Source organism: Oncorhynchus mykiss, chromosome 12 (genome assembly GCF_057628025.1).
Source record: "Oncorhynchus mykiss isolate SJ-2025 chromosome 12, ASM5762802v1, whole genome shotgun sequence".
NCBI lineage: Eukaryota > Metazoa > Chordata > Actinopteri > Salmoniformes > Salmonidae > Oncorhynchus > Oncorhynchus mykiss.
This window is the reverse complement of record NC_143033.1, coordinates 28,502,153-28,520,574: the sequence shown is the minus strand read 5'-3', so window position 1 is coordinate 28,520,574 and position 18,422 is coordinate 28,502,153. Positions and strand designations below refer to the sequence as shown.

The 18,422-nt window shown below is 46.9% G+C and overlaps 1 protein-coding gene across 1 annotated transcript; it reads left to right on the top strand.

The window, feature by feature from the left end:
- Positions 1–484: 484 nt before the first annotated feature.
- LOC110537323 (protein phosphatase 1A-like) lies at positions 485–16,727 on the top strand. Its single transcript, XM_090192143.1, has 6 exons — positions 485–1,794; positions 2,220–2,791; positions 13,784–13,903; positions 14,064–14,176; positions 14,306–14,369; positions 14,485–16,727. The coding sequence occupies exons 1-6, from the start codon at positions 1,398–1,400 to the stop codon at positions 14,512–14,514; spliced, it is 1,296 nt and encodes a 431-aa protein (XP_090048269.1). The 5' UTR covers positions 485–1,397; the 3' UTR covers positions 14,515–16,727.
- The last annotated feature ends 1,695 nt before the right edge of the window (positions 16,728–18,422 follow it).

The window sequence follows — 18,422 nt, the reverse complement described above, 5'->3', positions numbered from 1 at the left end:
TTTTTAGGGCCTTCCTCTGACACTGCCTGGTATAGAGGTCCTGGTTGCATCACTGCTCGGCTTCCGACCGCAAGGCACTAAAGAGCGTAGTGCGTACGGCCCAGTACATCACCGGGGCCAAGCTTCCTGCCATCCAGGACCTCTATACCAGGCAGTGTCAGAGGAAGGCCCTAAAAACTGTCAAAGAATCCAGAGAATCCAGCCACCATAGGCTGTTTTCTCTGCTATCGCATGGCAAGCAGTACCGGAGCGCCAAGTCTAGGTCCAAGAGGCTTTTAAACAGCTTCTACCCCCAAGCCATAAGACTCCTGAACAGCTAATCAAATGGCTACCCAGACTATTTGCATCCCCCCCCCCCCCCCTTGATCGCTGCTGCTCCTCTCTGTTATTATTATAAGTGCATTGTCACTTTAATAACTCTACCTACATGTACATATTTCAGTATTCAGGGTTCAGGGTTCAGTATTCAGGGTTCAGGGTTCAGGGTTCAGTATTTATTTGCATATGAATAATGGGTATGAATAGTGTCAGGCAAGTTCTAAATGAATACTGGCCAAGGCCAGAGCTAAGTGCGTCACAGATTCAGCTTAAGGCAAAGTAAAACACAAAAAATGAGCCACCGCATGGCTCATAATGGGTTTCAAAGGGAGCATCAATGCATAATGTAAATTAGCTTTCTTTCGCTCTCTCTTCCTGTCTCTCTCTTTCCCTGCCTCCTTCACTTCCTTACTCCCAGTCCCTCCCTCTCTCTCTCCCAATTCCGCCCTCTCACATGCTGTCTGTGCTGCTATTATAAAAGGCTGACACTCCTCTAATCTGCAGGCGTAGAAGCTTGATAATCCAGACTCATTAAAGGTTGAGATTAGCAGAGATCTGGAAGGGGAGGAATGAAAAACAGAGGCACAGATAGGAAGGCAGGTAGGGAGAGAGGGAGAAGGACAGTGCATGCATGACATGGATGAGCTATGCTGCTCTGGGATTGGTGAACATAAATAGCCAAGCAATCACAGAGGAGGCAGGGAAAATAACAAGGCTAGCGAAAATATGGAGAAAGGGAAGAGCTATGAAAAAAAGATAGAGAAGGTGAAATCAAAAGACTACAGAGTAGAGGCTGCGCTAACAAAGACAGAGAAGGTATAAAAATGGGAGAGAGTGCAGATCAGTGAGATTTCCAGAGAGAACAGGAAGAGAGAAGGGAGAGAGGGGGGTGAGCAGCTAGAAGCATCAGCACAGAGAAAATACGTCAGCCAGACAAACAGCATCAACCTGGGCACCCATACTCTGAGAGGCCTGGAGCAACGGGCCTATACAGGCAGCACACAGCAGGGCACAGGCCTAGCCAACGGCCCACAGGAGGGAGAGAAGACGCCCAGTCCACACTGTCAGCTGCTGTAGCCATGAGGACTGCACGGAAGGGGAGCATGGAGATGCCTGCATTTGTCCGGCAGCTGGTGAAAGAGACAGAGAAGAGGGTCAGCTCCTTCTTCAAAGGAGGGGGACATGGAGGGGCAGAGCAAACAGACGGGGAAAGAGAGGAGGTGATCCCCAGCCCCTACCTGGACCGTCCCATCCTGGACAAGTTGACTGAGGAGGGTTGCTCCTGCTGGGGCCTGACCTACGCTCTGTGTAGCATGCAGGGCTGGAGGGCAAACATGGAGGACTACCACAACTGTGTGCCTCAGCTGGGCACAGGGCTGGCAGACTGGAGCTTCTTTGCTGTGTTTGATGGGCACGCGGGAAACAAAGTGGCACAGTACGTTTCACAACACCTGCTGGATCAGGTCCTAGCTACAGGTGAAAAAAACTTGACAGACTTATCATGTTACATACCAGCCAGTTTTATCTCTTAGTTTAAAAAGATGCTTGCTTCAAAATAGATGCATGAACAGATCTTGATGCAGCATCTTGATGCAGCATTATACTCTTAGGAGTAAAGCATGTGACTCCTCAAATATGTATTGAATAGTGTGTTAGAGAGAGGTTTATACCTGGTAATAACTATAAAAGATCACTACATTTTAGAAGAATATTACTGGTGACTGCCATTTTATCTTGCCAGTGTTGATGTGGTTATATAAATTATGTATATAAATGAATAACACCATTTAAAATTATACTGCCTGTGAACTAACTTCCTGTGTGTACTTACTGCTTGTGTACTTACTGCCTATTTATACTCACTGCATGGGTGTACTTACTGTACTGTCTGTGTCTTGTAGGAGGGATCGGGCCAGAGGACCACCCTGATCGGGTGAGAGGGAGCTTCACAGATGGCTTCCTACATACAGACAAACACCTGCTGACTGCAGCCCGCCGTGAGGGCTGGGAGCGGGGTGGCACCACCGTGACCTCCACACTCATCTCACCACGATACATCTACTTCGCCAACTGTGGAGACTCGCGTGCCATGCTGTGCCAGGCAGGGCAGGTGTGCTTCTCCACTGAGGACCACAAGCCCTACAGCCCTCTGGAGAGGGAGCGCATCGAGAGCGCCGGCGGCTCCGTGTCCCTGCAGCGCATCAACGGCTCCTTGGCCGTGTCCCGAGCCCTGGGGGACTTCAGCTACAAGGGGACAGTGAACCGGCCGCCCACCCAACAGATGGTGTCTCCGGAGCCAGAGGTGTGTGTGGTGGAGCGGTCGCCCGGGGATGAGTTTCTGGTGCTGGCCTGTGATGGGGTGTGGGACACGGTCTCCAACGAGGAGCTATGTGCCTTCATCCAGAGTCGGCTGCGCGTCTGCACTGACCTCAGAGATGTCTGTTCCCAGGTCATTGACCTCTGCCTCTACAAGGTCAGTACTCATGGTCATAGATCACCTGTAGATCAGTGTATGTGGACCACATCAGTGACCTTTATAAATAATCCCTACATGTACATGTTGGAGCATAAGTGTATCAATTCGCTGTCAAAATGTGGATGCACTTTCCTTAATGTAGACAGGGCAACATTCTCTGATCTGGTTAAACGAGCCACACGCACATGCTGTTAGTTAATCAATCTGTGATTACATTATTTTAGCAGAGGCTTTATTTTCTATTTCATAATCTTAATCCTGTGAAATAATCATCAAATCAAATCAAATGTATTTATATAGCCCTTCGTACATCAGCTGATATTTCAAAGTGCTGTACAGAAACCCAGCCTAAAACCCCAAACAGCAGGCAATGCAGGTGTAGAAGCACGGTGGCTAGGAAAAACTCCCTAGAAAGGCCCAAACCCAGGAAGAAACCTAGAGAGGAACCAGGCTATGTGGGGTGGCCAGTCCTCTTCTGGCTGTGCCAGGTGGAGATTATAACAGAACATGGCCAAGATGTTCAAATGTTCATAAATGACCAGCATGGTCAAATAATAATAATCACAGGCAGAACAGTTGAAACTGGAGCAGCAGCACGGCCAGGTGGACTGGGGACAGCAAGGAGTCATCATGTCAGGTAGTCCTGAGGCATGGTCCTAGGGCTCAGGTCCTCCGAGAGAGCGAAAGAAAGAAAGAGAGAAAGAGAGAATTAGAGAGAGCATACTTAAATTCACACATGACACCGGATAGGACAGGAGAAGTACTCCAGATGTAACAAACTGACCCTAGCCCCACGACACATAAACTACTGCAGCATAAATACTGGAGGCTGAGACAGGAGGGGTCAGGAGACACTGTGGCCCCATCCGATGACACCCCCGGACAGGGCCAAACAGGAAAGATATAACCCCACCCACTTTGCCAAAGCACAGCCCCCACACCACTAGAGGGATATCTTCAACCACCAACTTACCATCCTGAGACAAGGCCGAGTATAGCCCACAAAGATCTCCGCCACGGCACAACCCAAGAGGGGGGGGGGGGGGGGGGGGGCCAACCCAGACAGGAAGATCACATCAGTGACTCAATCCACTCAAGTGACGCACCCCTCCTAGGGACGGTATGAAAGAGCCCTAGTAAGCCAGTGACTCAGAGAATCCCAGTGGAAAGAGGGGAACCGGCCAGGCAGAGACAGCAAGGGTGGTTCGTTGCTCCAGAGCCTTTCCGTTCACCTTCCCACTCCTGGGCCAGACTACACTCAATCATATGACCCACTGAAGAGATGAGTCTTCAGTAAAGACTTAAAGGTTGAGACCGAGTTTGCATCTCTCACATGGGTAGGCAGACCATTCCATAAAAATGGAGCTCTATAGGAGAAAGCCCTGCCTCCAGCTGTTTGCTTAGAAATTCTAGGGACAATTAGGAGGCCTGCGTCTTGTGACCGTAGCATACGTGTAGGTATGTACGGCAGGACCAAATTAGAGAGATAGGTAGGAGCAAGCCCATGTAGTGCTTTGTAGGTTAGCAGTAAAACCTTGAAATCAGCCCTTGCCTTGACAGGAAGCCAGTGTAGGGAGGCTAGCACTGGAGTAATATGATCAAATATTTTGGTTCTAGTCAGGATTCTAGCAGCCGTATTTAGCACTAACTGAAGTTTATTTAGGGCTTATCCGGGTAGCCGGAAAGTAGAGCATTGCAGTAGTCTAACCTAGAAGTGACAAAAGCATGGATTAATTTTTCTGCATCATTTTTGGACAGAAAGTTTCTGATTTTTGCAATGTTACGTAGATGGAAAAAAGCTGTCCTTGAAACAGTCTTGATATGTTCTTCAAAAGAGAGATCAGGGTCCAGAGTAACGCCGAGGTCCTTCACAGTTTTATTTGAGACGACTGTACAACCATTAAGATTGATTGTCAGATTCAACAGAAGATCTCTTTGTTTCTTGGGACCTAGAACAAGCATCTCTGTTTTGTCCGAGTTTAAAAGTAGAAAGTTTGCAGCCATCCACTTCCTTATGTCTGAAACACTTGCTTCTAGCGAGGGCAATTTTGGGGCTTCACCATGTTTCATTGAAATGTACAGCTGTGTGTCATCCGCATAGCAGTGAAAGTTAACATTATGTTTTCGAATGACATCCCCAAGAGGTAAAATATATAGTGAAAACAATAGTAGTCCTAAAACGGAACCTTGAGGAACACCAAAATGTACAGTTGATTTGTCAGAGGACAAACCATTCACAGAGACAAACTGATATCTTTCCGACAGATAAGATCTAAACCAGGCCAGAACTTGTCCGTGTAGACCAATTTGGGTTTCCAATCTCTCCAAAAGAATGTGGTGATCGATGGTATCAAAAGCAGCACTAAGGTCTAGGAGCACGAGGACAGATGCAGAGCCTCGGTCTGATGCCATTAAAAGGTAATTAAAAGGTAACTCCTGGCAGAGTGGTGCAGACTCAGGACAACTGAGCTTTGAAGGAATACACAGATTTAAAGATGAGTCCGTCATTTGCTTTCTAATAATCATGATATTTTCCTCAAAGAAGTTCATTAATTTATTACTGCTGAAGTGAAAGCCATCCTCTCTTGGGGAATGCTGCTTTTTAGTTAGCTTTGCGACAGTATCTAAGGAATTTCAGATTGTTCTTATTTTCCTCAATTAAGTTGGAAAAATAGGATGATCGAGCAGCAGTAAGGGCTCTTCGATACTGCACGGTGCTGTCTTTCCAAGCTAGTCGGAAGACTTCCAGTTTGGTGTGGCGCCATTTCCGTTCCAATTTTCTGGAAGCTTGCTTCAGAGCTCGGGTATTTTCTGTATACCAGGGAGCTAGTTTCTTATGAGAAATGTTTTTAGTTATTAGGGGTGCAACTGCATCTAGGGTATTGCGCAAGGTTAAATTGAGTTTCTCAGTTAGGTGGTTAACTGATTTTTGTCCTCTGGCGTCCTTGGGTAGAAAGAGGGAGTCTGGAAGGACATCAAGGAATCTTTGTGTTGTCTGTGAATTTATAGCACGACTTTTGATATTCCTTGGTTGGGGTCTGAGCAGATTATTTGTTGCAATTGCAAACGTAATGGTCCGATAGTCCAGGATTATGAGGAAAAACATTAAGATCCACAACATTTATTCCATGGGACAAAACTAGGTCCAGAGTATGACTGTGACAGTGAGTAGGTCCAGAGACATGACAAAACCCACTGAGGGCAAAACCCACTGAGTTGATGATGGCTCCGAAAGCCTTTTGGAGTGGGTCTGTGGACTTTTCCATGTGAATATTAAAGTCACCAAAGATTAGAATATTATCTGCTATGACTACAAGTTCCGATAGGAATTCAGGGAACTCAATGAGGAACGCTGTATATGGCCCAGGAGGCCTGTAAACAGTAGCTATAAAAAGTGATTGAGTAGGTTGCATAGATTTCATGACTAGAAGTTGAAAAGACGAAAACGTCCTTTTTTTTTGTAAATTGAAATTTCCTATCGTAAATGTTAGCAACACCTCCGCCTTTGCGGGATGCACGGGGGATATGGTCACTAGTGTAGCCAGGAGGTGAGGCCTCATTTAACACAGTAAATTCATTAGGCTTAAGCCATGTTTCAGTCAGGCCAATCACATCAAGATTATGATCAGTGATTAGTTCATTGACTATAATTGCCTTTGAAGTAAGGGATCTAACATTAAGTAGCCCTATTTTGAGATGTGAGGTATCATGATCTCTTTCAACAATGACAGGAATGGAGGAGGTCTTTATCCTAGTGAGATTGCTAAGGCGAACACCGCCATGTTTAGTTTTGCCCAACCTAGGTCGAGGCACAGACACGGTCTCAATGGGGATAGCTGAGCTGACTACACTGACTGTGCTAGTGGCAGACTCCACTATGCTGGCAGGCTGGCTAACAGCCTGCTGCCTGACATGCACCCTATTTCATTGTGGAGCTAGAGGAGTTAGAGCCCTGTCTATGTTGGTAGATAAGATGAGAGCACCCCTCTGTCATGTATTGTCATGTTGTGTCTTGTTTCTGTCCTTTCTCTTCACCCTGTCTCCCTCTGCTGGTCGTACTAGGTTACCTTTTCTTCCCCTCTTTCCCCCAGCTGTCCCTTGTCTTCTCTAACTACCTCGTTCACCCCTTTTCCCACCTGTTCCCTTTTTCCCTCTGATTAGGTCTCTATATCTCTCTCTCTTTCTGCTTCTGTCTTTGTCGGATTCTCGTTTGTGTTACTCATGCCTGAACCAGACTATCGTCGTGTTTGCTGCAACCTTGTCCTGTCCTGTCGGAATCTGCCTGTCCATCTGAGCCTACGTGTGTTTCGTCATTAAAGAAACTCTGTTTTGTTAATTCGCTTTTGGGTCCTCATTCACGCACCTGACAGAAGAATCCGACCAAGAATGGACCCAGCGACTTCGGATCCTCTCCACTCTGCCGTCGAGATCCAGGGAGCGATGCTAGGCAGACACGAGCAGGAATTGTCTGCTGCTCGACATGCCGTTGAGACCCTGGCCGCCCAAGTCTCCAACCTCACAGAACAGGTTCACCATCTCCGCCTCGATCCACCGGCCACTTCCAGGGCTTTCGAATCTCCGGAGCCCAGAATCAATAACCCGCCGTGTTACTCTGGGAAGCCCACTGAATGCCGCTCGTTCCTCACCCAGTGTGATATTGTGTTTTCTCTCCAGCCCAACACTTACTCCAGGAGCACAGCTCGTATCGCCTACGTCATATCTCTCCTTACTGGACGGGCTCGTGAGTGGGGCACGGCAATCTGGGAGGCAAGGGCTGAGTGTACTAACCAGTATCAGGACTTTAAGGAGGAGATGATACAGGTTTTTGATCGTTCTGTTTTTGGGGAGGAAGCTTCCAGGGTTCTGTCTTCCCTATGTCAAGGTAATCGATCCATAACAGACTACTCTATTGAGTTTCGCACTCTTGCTGCCTCCAGTGACTGGAACGAGCCGGCTTTGCTCGCTCGTTTTCTGGAGGGTCTCCGCGCGGAGGTAAAGGATGAGATTCTCTCCCGGGAGGTTCCTTCCAGCGTGGATTCCTTGATTGAACTCGCTATTCGCATAGAGCGACGGGTTGATCTTCGTCACCGAGCTCGTGGAAAGGAGCTCACGTTCTCCGCTGCACCCCTCTCCGCATCACTACCATCTTCCTCTGCCGGCTCGGGTGCTGAGCCTATGCAGCTGGGAGGTATCCGCATCTCGACTAAGGAGAGGGAACGGAGAATCACCAACCGCCTCTGTCTCTATTGCGGTTCCGCTGGTCATTTTGTCACTTCATGTCCAGTAAAAGCCAGAGCTCATCAGTAAGCGGAGGGCTACTGGTGAGCGCTACTACTCCTGTCTCTCCTTCAAGATCCTGCACTACCTTGTCGGTCCATCTACGCTGGACCGGTTCGTCAGCTTCCTGCAGTGCCTTAATAGACTCTGGGGCGGAGGGCTGTTTTATGGACGAGACCTGGGCTCGGGAACATGACATTCCTCTCAGACAGTTAAGGGAGCCCACGGCCTTGTTCGCTTTGGATGGTAGTCCTCTCCCCAGGATTCAGCGTGAGACGCTACCTTTAACCCTCACTGTCTCTGGTAATCATAGCGAAACCATTTCTTTTTTAATTTTTCGTTCACCTTTTACACCTGTTGTTTTGGGCCATCCCTGGCTAGTTTGTCATAATCCTTCTATTAATTGGTCTAGTAATTCTATCCTCTCCTGGAACGTCTCTTGTCATGTGAAATGTTTAATGTCTGCTATCCCTCCTGTTTCCTCTGTCTCTTCTTCACAGGAGGAGCCTGGTGATTTGACAGGGGTGCCGGAGGAATATCACGATCTGCGCACGGTGTTCAGTCGGTCCAGGGCCACCTCTCTTCCTCCACACCGGTCGTATGATTGTAGTATTGATCTCCTTCCGGGAACCACTCCCCCCCGGGGTAGACTATACTCTCTGTCGGCTCCCGAACGTAAGGCTCTCGAAGATTATTTGTCTGTAGCTCTTGACGCCGGTACCATAGTCCCCTCCTCCTCTCCCGCCGGAGCGGGGTTTTTTTTTGTCAAGAAGAAGGACGGGTCTCTGCGCCCCTGCATAGATTATCGAGGGCTGAATGACATAACAGTGAAGAATCGTTATCCGCTTCCTCTTATGTCTTCAGCCTTCGAGATCCTGCAGGGAGCCAGGTTTTTCACTAAGTTGGACCTTCGTAACGCTTACCATCTCGTGCGCATCAGGGAGGGGGACGAGTGGAAGACGGCGTTTAACACTCCGTTAGGGCACTTTGAATACCGGGTTCTTCCTTTCGGCCTCGCTAACGCTCCAGCTGTCTTTCAGGCATTAGTCAATGATGTCCTGAGAGACATGCTGAACATCTTTGTTTTCGTTTACCTTGACGATATCCTGATTTTTTCACCGTCACTCCAGATTCATGTTCAGCACGTTCGACGTGTCCTCCAGCGCCTTTTAGAGAATTGTCTTTTTGTGAAGGCTGAGAAGTGCACTTTTCATGCCTCCTCCGTCACATTTCTCGGTTCTGTTATTTCCGCTGAAGGCATTAAGATGGATCCCGCTAAGGTCCAAGCTGTCATTGATTGGCCCGTCCCTAAGTCACGCGTCGAGCTGCAGCGCTTTCTCGGCTTTGCGAACTTCTATCGTCGTTTCATCCGTAATTTCGGTCAGGTGGCAGCTCCTCTCACAGCCCTTACTTCTGTCAAGACGTGCTTTAAGTGGTCCGTTTCCGCCCAGGGAGCTTTTGATCTCCTCAAGAATCGTTTTACATCCGCTCCTATCCTTGTTACACCTGACGTCTCTAGACAGTTCGTTGTCGAGGTTGACGCGTCAGAGGTGGGCGTGGGAGCCATTCTTTCTCAGCGCTCCCTCTCTGACGACAAGGTCCACCCATGCGCGTATTTTTCTCATCGCCTGTCGCCGTCGGAACGTAACTATGATGTGGGAAACCGCGAACTGCTCGCCATCCGCTTAGCCCTAGGCGAATGGCGACAGTGGTTGGAGGGGGCGACCGTTCCTTTTGTCGTTTGGACTGACCATAGGAACCTTGAGTACATCCGTTCTGCCAAACGACTTAATGCGCGTCAGGCTCGTTGGGCGCTGTTTTTCGCTCGTTTCGAGTTCGTGATTTCTTATCGTCCGGGCTCTAAGAACACCAAGCCTGATGCTTTATCTCGTCTCTTCAGTTCTTCAGTAGCCTCCACTGACCCCGAGGGGATTCTCCCTGAGGGGCGTGTTGTCGGGTTGACTGTCTGGGGAATTGAGAGGCAGGTAAAGCAAGCACTCACTCACACTCCGTCGCCGCGCGCTTGTCCTAGGAACCTTCTTTTCGTTCCCGTTCCTACTCGTCTGGCCGTTCTTCAGTGGGCTCACTCTGCCAAGTTAGCCGGCCACCCTGGCGTTCGGGGTACGCTTGCTTCCATTCGCCAGCGTTTTTGGTGGCCCACCCGGGAGCATGACACGCGTCGTTTCGTGGCTGCTTGTTCGGTCTGCGCGCAGACTAAGTCCGGTAACTCCCCTCCTGCCGGCCGTCTCAGGCCGCTTCCCATTCCCTCTCGACCGTGGTCTCACATCGCCTTAGATTTTGTCACCGGACTGCCTTCGTCAGCGGGGAAGACTGTTATTCTTACGGTTGTCGATAGGTTCTCTAAGGCGGCTCATTTCATTCCCCTTGCTAAGCTTCCTTCTGCTAAAGAGACGGCACAAATCATCATCGAGAATGTTTTCAGAATTCATGGCCTTCCGTCAGACGTCGTTTCGGACAGAGGTCCGCAATTCACGTCTCAATTTTGGAGGGAGTTTTGCCGTTTGATTGGGGCTTCCGTCAGTCTCTCTTCCGGCTTTCACCCCCAGTCTAACGGTCAAGCAGAACGGGCCAATCAGACTATTGGTCGCATCTTACGCAGTCTTTCTTTTCGTAACCCTGCGTCTTGGTCAGAACAGCTCCCCTGGGCAGAATACGCCCACAACTCGCTTCCTTCGTCTGCGACCGGGCTATCTCCTTTTCAGAGTAGCCTCGGGTACCAGCCTCCGTTGTTCTCATCTCAGTTCGCCGAGTCCAGCGTCCCCTCCGCTCAGGCTTTTGTCCAACGTTGCGAGCGCACCTGGAAGATGGTCAGGTCTGCACTTTGCCGTTATAGGGCGCAGACTGTGAGAGCTGCTAATAAGCGTAGAACTAAGAGTCCTAGATATTGTCGCGGTCAGAGAGTTTGGCTCTCCACTCAGAACCTTCCCCTTTTAGACGGCTTCTCGCAAGTTGACCCCGCGGTTCATTGGTCCGTTCCGTATTTCTCAGGTCATTAATCCTGTCGCAGTGCGACTTCTTCTTCCGCGATATCTTCGTCGCGTCCACCCGGTCTTCCATGTCTCCTGTGTTAAGCCCGTTCTTCGCGCCCCCGCTCGTCTCCCCCCCCCCCCCCCCCATCCTTGTCGAGGGCGCACCTATCTACAGGGTCCGTAAGATTTTGGACATGCGTCCTCGGGGCCGTGGTCATCAGTACCTAGTGGATTGGGAGGGGTACGGTCCTGAGGAGAGGAGTTGGGTTCCCTCTCGGGACGTGCTGGACCGTTCGCTGATCGATGATTTCCTCCGTTGCCGCCAGGTTTCCTCCTCGAGTGCGCCAGGAGGCGCTCGGTGAGTGGGGGGGTACTGTCATGTATTGTCATGTTGTGTCTTGTTTCTGTCCTTTCTCTTCACCCTGTCTCCCTCTGCTGGTCGTACTAGGTTACCTTTTCTTCCCCTCTTTCCCCCAGCTGTCCCTTGTCTTCTCTAACTACCTCGTTCACCCCTTTTCCCACCTGTTCCCTTTTTCCCTCTGATTAGGTCTCTATATCTCTCTCTCTTTCTGCTTCTGTCTTTGTCGGATTCTCGTTTGTGTTACTCATGCCTGAACCAGACTATCGTCGTGTTTGCTGCAACCTTGTCCTGTCCTGTCGGAATCTGCCTGTCCATCTGAGCCTACGTGTGTTTCGTCATTAAAGAAACTCTGTTTTGTTAATTCGCTTTTGGGTCCTCATTCACGCACCTGACACCCTCCAGCTAGGATGGAGTCCGTCACTCCTCAGCAGGTCAGGCTTGGTCCTGTTTGTGGGTGAGTCCCAGAAAGAGGGCCAATTATCTACAAATTCTATCTTTTAATGGGGAAAACCGGTTGAAAGTTTCTGTCTGCTGAATGAGCGACACCGGCTGAGCACTCCTACAGCATTTCCCTCCAGAAACCGTGAGAAAGTTGTCCGGCTGCGGGGACCGTGCGAGGGGATTTATACTAACGTTACTATCTGTACTTACTGGTGGCACAGACGCTGTTTCATCCTTTCCTACACTGAAATTACCCTTGCCTAACGATTCCGTCTGAAGCTGGGCTTGTAAGCACAGCTATCCTCGCCGCAAGGCGATCGTTCTCCTGTATATTATGAGAACAGCGACTGCAATTAGAAGGCATCATGTTAATGTTACTACTTAGCTTCGGCTGGTCCTGACGAACCACCTCCAGATAAAGCATCATGTTAATGTTACTACTTAGCTTCGGCTGTTGGAGGTCCTGGCGAACCATGTCCAGATAAAGCATCATGTTAATGTTACTACTTAGCTTCGGCTGGTCCTGACGAACCACGTCCAGATAAAGCATCATGTTAATGTTACTACTTAGCTTCGGCTGTTGGAGGTCCTGACGAACCACGTCCAGATAAAGCATCATGTTAATGTTACTACTTAGCTTCGGCTGTTGGAGGTCCTGACGAACCATGTCCAGATAAAGCATCATGTTAATGTTACTACTTAGCTTTGACTGGTCCTGATGAACCATGTCCAGATAAAGCGTCCGGAGTAAAAAAGTTGGAAAAAAAAATTTTGAGGGAAAAACCAAAAATATAAACGGTTATTAAAAAGTAAAAACCGTAAAGTTGTCAGGTAGCAAAATAAGGTTGGCAACAAAACGCACAGCAACACTTAAATGAGTCTGCAAGTTGTGACCGGGAATGGCGTCAAAAATGGCGATAAGAAATACGATTATTGAGGATATACCAGCAGGTTTAGACAGACTACTTGGAATTGAATGTGTGGTGCCACAAGACCTTTACAAACACATACACACCAGCACACACCCATTAAACACATACTCTGTGTGTACACAGGCTAAGTGAGCTGAGCTGGGCTGGCTTGTGGTTGTATAACAGTGTTCTAGTTTAGAGGTGCTACCCAACAACCTGACAATGTCACAGTTTCTAACCCTCTCACACACTTCACCACACTTCACCTTAGTAATCATTTCGAGAATCAGTTCAGTTCTGCATGAAGGAGGAAGTAGGCTATTCATGTTCCTGAAAGGAGACACAGTGCTTTAGCTTTGCTGTGTGGACGGCCAGTGTTAAACAAAGGCTAAGGTTGCCTACAGCATTGGTACATTAGACTTATATTGGCCCACTCAGGTCACATCAGGGAAGCCAATGCTGCTTGCTCACCTCTTACAGACAGACACACATAATCTAAAGCCAACACAGTCACCAACGGCTAACATCAGTCACTGAAAACAGCTACCTGTGGCTAACAATCTATTCTAACACACCTACTATCAGTTGAGAATGGGTGACCTCTTCGACAAAAGGGGCCTTATTTCGTAAGGATCAGATGAATGCAGAAGAGAAGTGGTCGTAATTGGAGGTCAAAGGTCACTACTTAGCACCTGCCCTCAGAGCAGGCGTCTGTTGTAATCCTGCTAGTAGCTTTCTAGTAAGCCTTGTTTGGCACTCACCTGATTTGGCACTTGACAAACAACAACATCTACAGCGCAGGTGATTTTCACCATGGTTGGAAAGATTATCCTATCTCACACTCTGTTCAGAGGTCAGCATACATCACTAAGATTCACTAATAACAGTCAACCCTGTTTACAAACGTAAGACGTACTCATGTCAGGTCTGTACTGTACCCTAACATGAGGTCATCTCTGTGTACTGTAACTGTAGCTACTAATCTTGGTTGGCTTGTTCTCCTCTGCAGGGCAGTCTGGACAATATCAGTATCATCTTGGTCTGCTTCCCTGGCGCCCCCCAGCTCTCAGCAGAAGCAATACACCAGGAGGCAGAGCTGGAAGACCTGCTGGAGTCCAAAGTGGCAGGGGCAGTGATGTGGCGGTCGTTGTGTGCATACTTATATACCCCCACTTCAGTTTATCCATGAGTTTACAACAGGATTTACACTGCTATAGTTAATTGCCCCTGAGAGAGGGCATTTTAATCATTGTTTTGTTTGTAACTACTGCCCTCTTCATTTGATAGAGATTTATGAGGAACTGAGTACTCAGGGGAAGGAGCCTGACCTGTTCTCTGTCCTCACTGTTCTGGCAAACACTGATGTCCCAGGCTTACCACCTGGAGGCGGTCTGCAGAGCAAGTAAATTCATCTGAATGCATGGTGCTAAAAGTTCATTACAGTACAAGAGGTACTAAATAACAAAGTGCAGTAAGGATCATCTGAGTAGAGAAACTGCTTGTCCTCAAACCTGTTTCCTGTGTGTTGCAGAAGGAACTGTATCATCTCCGCCTATTACGAAAAGAAAGAGGCACACAATCCTACTACACCTAATGTAAGGGTTTGTATTTATAACAAACTGTCTCAGTTACTATACCAAAACGATATAATCTCAGACTTTGTCAGAATTTATGCACAGTCACCTCACAGCAGTCTACATTTTTCTCCAGGGGCTTGGTGGTTCTGAGAAGCTCGTCTAGGTTCTGTCGTATGGGAAACGTCTCTGGAAGACAATCAATGCCAAATAAAACTGTTTTCATTATGTGGCAATTCAACCAATCACAAAAGGAATTTTGTCTCTCATCCCTCATGCCAAGTAAAATCCTGATGTAACAAGTACAACGCAATTTGTGAAAGCTGAAACTATAGATTTTATATTTATACAATATGGGGAACATTTTATTTTATAGGACCTGGCTCTTTGAAACACAGAGATTCTGGCTCAGCAATATGATTCAGTAGTTGACAAACTATCTGATATACAGTGGGGAGAACAAGTATTTGATACACTGCCCGATTTTGCAGGTTTTCCCACTTACAAAGCATGTAGAGGTCGGTCATTTTTTTGATAGGTACACTTCAACTGTGAGAGACGGAATCTAAAACAAAAATCCAGAAAATCACTGTATGATTTTTAAGTAATTCATTTGCATTTTATTGCATGACATAAGTATTTGATCACCTACCAACCAGTAAGAATTCCGGCTCTCACAGACCTGTTAGTTTTTCTTTAAGAAGCCCTCCTGTTCTCCACTCATTACATGTATTAACTGCACCGGTTTGAACTCGTTACCTGTATAAAAGACACCTGTCCACACACTCAATCAAACAGACTCCAACCTCTCCACAATGGCCAAGACCAGAGAGCTGTGTAAGGACATCAGGGATAAAATGGTAGACCTGCACAAGGCTGGGATGGGCTACAGGACAATAGGCAACAACTGTTGGAACAATTATTTGAAAATGGAAGAAGTTCAAGATGACGGTCAATCACCCTCGGTCTGGGGCTCCATGCAAGATCTCACCTCGTGGGGCATCAATGATCATTAGGAAGATGAGGGATCAGCCCAGAACTACACGGCAGGACCTGGTCAATGACCTGAAGAGAGCTGGGACCACAGTCTCAAAGAAAACCATTAGTAACACACTACGCCGTCATGGATTAAAATCCTGCAGCGCACGCAAGGTCCCCCTGCTCAAGCCAGCGCATGTCCAGGCCCGTCTGAAGTTTGCCAATGACCATCTGGATGATCCAAAGGAGGAATGGGAGAAGGTTGTGTGGTCTGATGAGACAAAAATAGAGCTTTTTGGTCTAAACTCCACTCGCCGTGTTTGGAGGAAGAAGAAGGATGAGTACAACCCCAAGAACACCATTCCAACCGTGAAGCATGGAGGTGGAAACATCATTCTTTGGGGATGCTTTTCTGCAAAGGAGACAGGACGACTGCACCGTATTGAGGGGAGGATGGATGGGGCCATGTATCGCAAGATCTTGGCCAACAACCTCCTTCCCTCAGTAAGAGCATTGAAGATGGGTCGTGGCTGGGTCTTCCAGCATGAGAATGACCCGAAACACACAGCCAGGGCAACTAAGGAGTGGTTCCGTAAGAAGCATCTCAAGGTCCTAAAGTGGTCTAGCCAGTCTCCAGACCTGAACCCAATAGAAAATCTTTGGAGTGAGCTGAAAGTCTGTATTGCCCAGCGACAGCCTGCAAAACTTGAAGGAACTGGAGAAGGTCTGTATGGAGGAGTGGGCCAAAATCCCTGCTGCAGTGTGTGCAAACCTGGTCAAGAACTACAGGAAACGTATGATCTCTGTAATTGCAAACAAAGGTTTCTGTGCCAAATATTAAGTTCTGCTTTTCTGATGTATCAAATACTTATGTCATGCAATAAAATGCTAATTAATTACTTAAAAATCATTTTCTGGATTTTTGTTTTAGATTCCGTCTCTCAGAGTTGAAGTGTACCTATGATAAAAAATTACAGACCTCTACATGCTTTGTAAGTTGGAAAACCTGCAAAATCGGCAGTGTATCAAATACTTGTTCTCCCCACTGTATATTCATCCAATAATATCTAGAACAATGTAAAATTCTAAAAACATTTATTTACGGATTTCAGGTTGATGTTTAGTTTTAAGAGTCATCAAACCTCTCTCTCTCAGTCCTGTGTTTGGTATGATTTGCATGACCTGTACTGTGCTGCATTACTTACCTTGATGACATTAGATTTAACATGTTACAGTGATATGACATATGAACAAGACAAACCCAAGAATGGTCAGTAGATCCATGAATTTGTTAATATATTATCAAATGTGATTTAAATGAGTATGTGCTTTACTTACATACTGTTAGACATGACATGTTCTGACTGTTTTCAGACAGAATAAAGATTATGTGACTAAGAACTTGTTTCGGATTTACCAGAGAGCACCACAACATCCAGTTACATCTCCATCATGCAGATACTCAACTACTTATTTATTATGAAAAATATTTTATAGTTAATGTGATTAACTGATATGCAAGACCATTAAATGTTTTTGTGTAATAAATTATTACTGACGTACGGTAAATCACAGACAACGAAGAGACTCCATTTCATTCATGTCCACTAGGAGGATTTGTTTCTCGAGATAAAATACAAGTGTTCAGCACATTTCTCTTTGAAAAAATGTGTAATGGACAGTGGCGATTTTAGCATGTAAATCTTGGTGAGCCAAACACAATTTTTTTTTTTAGTTGCCTGCTAGCAAAGCCACTACACAACACTAAACAATAAATCATAGCACTATAATGGAGAAAAACGGTGCCCACAAACTTTTAGGGCCTACATACATGTAAATCTGTCCCAACAGCATAGCTTTTCTTTCAGCACCATGGATGGAGTGAATCCTTACCACTGCTACACCTGGCTATTATCGGAGACTTGTCTGTCAGAGAAACAGTTCATTCAGCCTCATTTACTGCTTTCTTAAAAAACATAGCTGATATGGCTGACTTGCTTAAACAAATGTGGTTTCTACTGACTCCTTGTGGATTTGTGTAAGTCGATAACCCTTATGAAAAAGATAGTGCAGTATAATGGCAGTACAACTTCAGTTAGAGTGCAGTATGCTGCAAACTCTGCATCCAAAATAAGTTTTATTGCAGTAATTTTGTAGTGTAACTGCAGTTGGAGTGCAGTATAACTGCAGTTCAACTGCAATACACTACAGTTATTCTACAATTACTTCACAGTCGACTGCAGTTGCTGCACTTTTACTGCAGTTTTAATTTGTAAGGGCATTCTCCTTAAATAAAAACGAATGCCAAAATTAGTTTTCACTTTTGAACCATACACAAACATTATTACATTTATTTTCAGTAAATTCATAAAGTTTACTCTTATATCATTAACACTTAGCTCTAAGTATAAGCAATTGCAAGCAAAAGAGCTGCGACGATGTAGGCCTATTCGTTCAGCACTTTTAAAATGGACATGACAGAAATTCAGATAGATGTTAGTTCAGATAAATTCAGCGAGATGTTGAGGCCTTAACTTTGCTCTTCTATAAGTCACCACACAAAAAGAAAGAAAGAGAGAGAGAGAGGAACCTGCGGTAGATGAATGGTTTCGGCGCTCGGAGGAGACATGGGACGCTGCCCATGTGCACCTGCAACAGGCCATCAGGCGGCAGAAGGCGAGCGCCGACCGCCACCGCAGTGAGGCCTCTGTGCACCAGGTCTGGCTCTCGACCCGAAACCTGCCCCTTCGCCTGCCCTGCCGGAAACTGTCACAAAGTTGATGCCTCTCCTTGTTCTGGCGGTCGATGTCACCGGTTTTCTAGCCTCCACCGATCTACGTTTCATTGTCCATTTGTTTTATCTTTATTGTACACACTTGGTTTCCATTACATTATTATTTATTCCCTATTTAACCCTCTGGTTCCCACATGGTTTTGTGCGTGTTTGTTCTGTGTTTAGCAGTCGCTACCATTTTGTGAGCTGGATTGTTTCCCCTGCGTGGAATTTATTTAGCTGTCTTCTTGAGTAAAAATGCATTATTACTCATCCTCTGTGTCCTGCACCTGACTGCGTCCCACCTCCTGCACATTGACCCT